General features: G+C 28.1%; 1 protein-coding gene across 1 annotated transcript; it reads left to right on the top strand.

Moving 5' to 3' along the window:
* Positions 1-1,953: 1,953 nt before the first annotated feature.
* LOC112754102 (transcription factor SPEECHLESS) lies at positions 1,954-5,724 on the top strand. The gene is made up of 3 exons (XM_025801691.3): positions 1,954-2,310; positions 2,560-3,060; positions 5,289-5,724. The coding sequence occupies exons 1-3, from the start codon at positions 2,014-2,016 to the stop codon at positions 5,352-5,354; spliced, it is 864 nt and encodes a 287-aa protein (XP_025657476.1). The 5' UTR covers positions 1,954-2,013; the 3' UTR covers positions 5,355-5,724.
* The last annotated feature ends 336 nt before the right edge of the window (positions 5,725-6,060 follow it).

The following is a 6,060-nucleotide window of genomic DNA, read 5'->3' as shown; positions in this document are numbered from 1 at the left end:
TACTCAGTATACATTAAAGTAGATTGTACTCATTCTTCTTTGTTTAGCTGAGTTTCTAAACATTGGAAAAAACATTGTTTAATTTAATTAGCTAGAAATAATGTTTATAAGAATTCTTTTTCTTATACTTAGAAATTAAAGTTCATGAGTGGATTTCGCATTTAATTAAAATAATTTTTTTAACTAGAAATTATTTTTGATATGGAAATAGAGATGGTATTTTGGTTGAATATTTATTTAAAGTGTATTACAGTATTATGGAAATTATTCAACACACTCCTACGTGTTGGCCAATATGGTGCCACGTGTCCAATACACCCCCACGTGTTGGCCAGGATACTGCCACGTGTCGAACACACCCCACGTGTTGCAACACGTCCCTCACGTGTTGACTTCTCACCTACAAAATCTACCTATCTGTAATTACATCAAATAATTCAATTTAAAAAAAAATACCAATATTTTTTCTATATAAAAAAAAAATCAGCCTTTTTTAACTGGTGTTTTAAATATTTAGGATTTCATGATATAAAAGACCTAAAATTATAAACAAATTGTTGTATCTGTTGTCATTATTATAGCTACTGTGGTTCATAGTTGTTAAGTTGAAGTTTGCAGAAGAGTGTGTCGGTCGGAAACTGCCACTATTGTCTGATCTGCGGCCTCTCAGGCTCTCAGCATTCGTGGGATTCAGTGCAAAATGATAACAAACACTGCTTCTAATTCCTCTTCCTTGCAACTATCATCTTACGGTTTCATCATCATCATCATCAGCGTAGAAATTCATGCAACTATCAGAGACACCCCACTGATCCTTTTGTCGCTACTACCATGCATATATCACATCACATTTTTAATATACCAAAACTTTTTCGGAATATAGTGCTGTTTTATCCATTATCGTTTAAACTAAAATTTAATTTTATTTTTTAAACGCTTTTTTTTTTTATTTTAATTACTTGATTAAAACTATTTTTTTCTAAATATATTTTTTTATTGTTTTTTTTTCTTTTATTATTTTATTATTTGTGCTCTCAAATCACTATAACAATTATTATAACCACTATAATTATAATTTTTGTTATTATTTAAAAAAAATCATGATAAAAAAGATTTTTTTTAAAAAAAAATTATTTTTATTAAAAGATTAAAATAATATAAAATAAAATATTTCAAATATTAACGAAAAAATTAAAACTTAATCTAAATATAAAAAGTTAAAATAATATTTGACTCCCTTTTCTATTTCAACCCCCTTATAGTCCTTTGCAATTTTTTTAGCCGCCATTGCTCCTTTCAATTAGGAAAAACCATGCGCCAACTTTTTTTTTATCTACAGAATCATAAACTACTAACGAAAACATTAACAAAAATCGAACCACATCTCAGCCACTTGATTGGATTCAAAACAATAATCAACTTTGTCTAGTTCAATTGACAATCTAAACTTGAATTATTCATTATCTTCAACAACGAGATAACTGTTTAAAACTGATTTTAGAGCTTGATTTCAAAATCGTAGAGAACGAACGAAGAAAACACAGAGATGGAAGAGAATGTTGATTGAAAATGTCGAAAAAATTCGAAAACGGAAACAAAATTCTTTCGAAAAAAGACAGTTATATATTTGCGCATTGATTGAAAAGTTGGTTAGATAGTGGCGCGTGATGTTAATTAAGTTAAAGAGACTTGTATAGACTTGTATGAAATAATGACTTGTATCTCGAGAATATTTGACGTAGTATAATCTGTTAAACTTTTTATTTACTAATTATTAATGTAATAAAAAAAATTAATTTATTAATTAAAATACCCTTTTTATTTTTTTAACTCAAAATTAATTAACCAAAGATAGACCGTTTTAATGAAATTTTTACCTACCTACTAGAAGAGATACTCTCTCTCTCTTTCTCTCTCTATATATATAGTCATTGTCTAAATAGAAAAACAGTCCACACTTTGCTAGGTATTCCAGCAGATAGCAAGCTAAGTCCAATAATCCGGGAGCTGAAGATGGAAACAGAGAAGCTTCCAGCAATGGATAATAACACCTTACTATCTGAAACTTTCTTGAACACAAGAGAGTTTGGTGGAGAGGATCTGTTTTCCATTTTAGAGAGCCTTGAAGACTTCAATAGTCCTCCTCCTCCTCCTCCAAGGAAGAGACAGAAGGTTACTGCATCAGCATCCGAAGATGGACAAGAAAGGGTATTATCGTCACATATAACTGTTGAGCGCAACCGGAGAAAGCAAATGAATCACCATTTGTCTGTCTTGAGGTCACTTATGCCCTCTTTTTATGTCAAACGAGTAAGTCTCCTTAATGTCAATTAAATTTAAGAAAAGTCTAAGGACCAGCAACTTTATTAAATTCTGGCCAGCATGTAATCAGCAAAGAAAAGTGAGCCATTGGATGAAATCTCACACCAATCTAACACCATTAAAACCATCATTGATGGCTATTTGATGGCTATAAATCACAAAAGTTACCGGTCCTCTAGCATTCTTCATAATTTTAATTAATATTTTATTCTAACCTATTCTTCCTACAATGTGTAGGGAGATCAAGCATCAATAATTGGAGGTGTAGTTGATTACATCAACGAATTACAGCAAGTTCTACAATGCCTAGAGGCCAAGAAACACAGAAAGGTATTTTACACAGATAACGTACTAAGCCCAAGACTAATTATTCCAAGCCCAAAATTAAGCCCAAGAAAACCGCCACTAAGCCCAAGAATACTAACCCTCCCGCCCATTAGTCCAAGAACTCCACAACCTGGAAGCCCATGGTTGCACTCCATCGAGCCTTCTCCTTCTTCTTCTGGATCATCCGCTATGAATGATAATATGAATGAGCTTGTTGCGAATTCAAAGTCGGTGATTGCTGACGTGGAGGTTAAGTTTTGCGGTCCGCATGTATTAGTGAAAACTGTGTCTCCAAGAATTCCTGGGCAAGCCATGAGGATAGTATCAGCGCTTCAAGACCTTGCTCTTGAGATTCTTCATCTCACCATTACCACTTCTGATGAAACCATGCTATACTCTTTCACTATTAAGGTATCTACACTCTTTTCTATATATGCTTTTTTAAGACTATGTTCTACAAATATTTCATCAAATTAGTTATCGCATAAAATATATGTTAAATTATAAAATACAAAATTAAAAATAAATTAAATAACATATATATGTATACACAAATATATAATAGCTGATTTTTAACAAACATATAATAATTTTGTATCTTATACATATTTATTTATTTATTTAGTTTTTACATTCATATATTTAGTAATATCATTTTCTTGTATTTATTGAGCTATTAATGTTGGATAGTAAGTAAATATTATCATTTAAGTTAATATTTGGTTAACAATATTTTGTACTTATATTTTTAAAAATTTATACATAAAAAATATATAATTTATATTTATATTTATAAAAATTATTATATATAAATAAATAGAGTTTGTACTTATATTTACTAGAATTTGCATACATAAATTTCTAAAATTTATACGTTAAAGGCAATTTAGTATTTATGGTATTTAAAAACTGAATTGCTAAAAACATCTCCACAAATTTTTTGTTAATTTATTAGTGCAAAAAATGAGTTAATTCAGTATATGAAAAAGAATGAATATAAGTAAATAGTATAATAAGTACCGTCTGAAGTTCACTAAATATCAGTTTTTATTGAGTTTGCATTTCTAATCTTTTTCTAATATTGAATTTTAGATATTTTTATTTTAAGAGTTTCGATTTTTTTTTTCCTGAAGTTAAATGTTGGTTGTACAAGGTTAGTTAAATATAAATATTGATTTTCAAAACTTTCTCTAATAATAATAATAATAATAATAAGTTTCTCCATATATATGACCAGCTTAAAATTCTAGAAACCAGCAATATAATTTTAATAATTTATCATATGCATGAAGTATTATTTTTGTTATTACTGAAAAAAAAAAAGTCAGTTCAAAATTCTGAGATGCATAACTCCACACCATCATATATGGTGTCTTTTTCTTTAGTCATTTTCATCAGTAATATATATTATTGAGGACTGCATGAGTTTCACTGTTTCAGTATAACAATGATGTAAATGTTTCCGTTACTTAACCCTTGTCCTCCTAATCAATATATATGTCTTAGATTCCAAGTTTTTACAACTCAAGTCTCTACTCATGAAATCAACTTCACTACTACTACTGCTGCTGTAGCATGATATATAGTAACACAAAAAATGATCATGGTGGTGATCATCAGAATAACGTTTATTTAACGAAGTAGTAATAGCTAGTCATAAATGTTATGATCAGTATTTATCATCCCTTTTTTTAAAAATTTAAACAGCTTAATAGATAGATAGATAAATAATTATATATTTAATATATTTATTGATGTAAGACAGCGCAAGTTAAATGTTGATCTAATATAAAAATAAAAATTAGTTAAGTACATACATCCATTGATACTATTTAATAGTTGTTATTTTTATCTTCAAAAATTTTTCGTGCATAAAAATTCATCGTAGAGGATAGATAATGTACACATTTATTTTATTTTATATTAAAATTTTGTTTTTTATTTAAAAGAATGAGAATAATAAAATAAAAAAGCATATATTTGTTACTGCAACATGTAGTAAGAGTAATAATAATGATAATTAATTATTTATAATTAATGGCATGCCGTGCATACACAGTATATTTTTTCAGTGCATGTGGTATATCCAGGGATGTATATGATTGCACTTTGCAGGCATTGTCTTCAGTTGCTGAAAGACAAAAACTTATTAAAAGCACTAGTCTCATATATAGGGCCAATCTTTTATGAAACAAGATGTGCCAGCATGCATATATAACAGAAAATATTTTATTAATCCTCCTAATATATGTTTTCTGAGTTTGGTCATTTTATTTATTGTTTTTGTCTTAGAAAAGTTTAAACTTATTGTTTTGATCATTATATTACTATTAATTATTAATGTGACAAACTAAAAAACTATATAGCAGGATGTGTATCATTGGAATTGAACTATTATTAATCTGATGACAACTTATCCTTGTTTATGCAGCAATGTTATTATCATTTTGTATTAGTCAGTAATAATTTATACTTATATTTATAGATTTTTATACACATAAAATATATAATTTATATTTATATTTATTAAAATATATATACATAAGATAACACAGTTTATATTTAAATTTATTTGTTAAAAATAATTTGATATTTATATGGACTAAATGTTGATCAAAATTACTAAACTTTGTGTGTAGATTGGGATTGAATGCCAACTGAGTGCGGAAGAACTAGCTCAACATATCCAGCAAACATTCTGCTAATTAAAGATGACTTGAAACATTGATCTCTTCCTCTTTTTCATCATCTTACTCATTTACATGTACGTAGGTAGTTAGTTTACACCAATGGTAGAAGCTGTGGATCAGCGACATAGCTATCATCATTCATTTTCTTTTTGAGTGTATTTTGTTTTTTGTTTTAGCTACTGTATTTTGTTAGTGAAATTGGTCATTATGACATGTTTTAGCTGCTATGTTCTTGTAACCAATTTGAGTTGGTCGAGTTGTGAATTTATTAGTCCGTTTAAGTAAGTGTCGATGTTCGAATCTTGCTTTTTGTATATAATAATTCATTGACTAGTGACAGACTCTTAAATAGAACTTCAATGCAAGATATATAATAATTCAACTAGGTTCTTGTGTTGTCTTCGTTTAAAATTCACTGTATTTTTGCCTTAATCAATGTATTTAAACATAAACAAAATTTTAATGCATAAAAGCAAAAGCGACAATCAATTTAAAACGGAAAAAGTATATAATGTGAGGGTGACACCACTTGTAATTATTGACCACTCTCAAGCGAAGCTTTAATTTCATTTCTCTATTGTTTATATTATATTCTATTTCCGTTTGTGAAATCTAAAGTCAGTGTTGTAGAATTTGGAATGTAACCTATTTAATTTTAAAAAATTTAAGTTTTCAGTACATCACATGTTCAAAAGTATAGGAAAATATTCATATATCATTA

The sequence above is a fragment of the Arachis hypogaea genome, chromosome 16 (assembly GCF_003086295.3).
Source record: "Arachis hypogaea cultivar Tifrunner chromosome 16, arahy.Tifrunner.gnm2.J5K5, whole genome shotgun sequence".
Lineage (NCBI taxonomy): Eukaryota > Viridiplantae > Streptophyta > Magnoliopsida > Fabales > Fabaceae > Arachis > Arachis hypogaea.
The sequence above is the reverse complement of the archived record's forward strand: the minus strand, read 5'-3'. Positions and strand labels throughout refer to the sequence as shown.

Excerpts from the sequence above, each read along its gene's own strand:
- LOC112754102 (XM_025801691.3), top strand. The coding sequence starts at position 2,014 with ATGGAAACAGAGAAGCTTCCAGCAATGGATAATAACACCTTACTATCT. Across the intron at positions 2,311-2,559 it reads CCTCTTTTTATGTCAAACGA|GGAGATCAAGCATCAATAAT; the intron begins GTAAGTCTCCTT and ends TACAATGTGTAG. Across the intron at positions 3,061-5,288 it reads TATACTCTTTCACTATTAAG|ATTGGGATTGAATGCCAACT; the intron begins GTATCTACACTC and ends CTTTGTGTGTAG.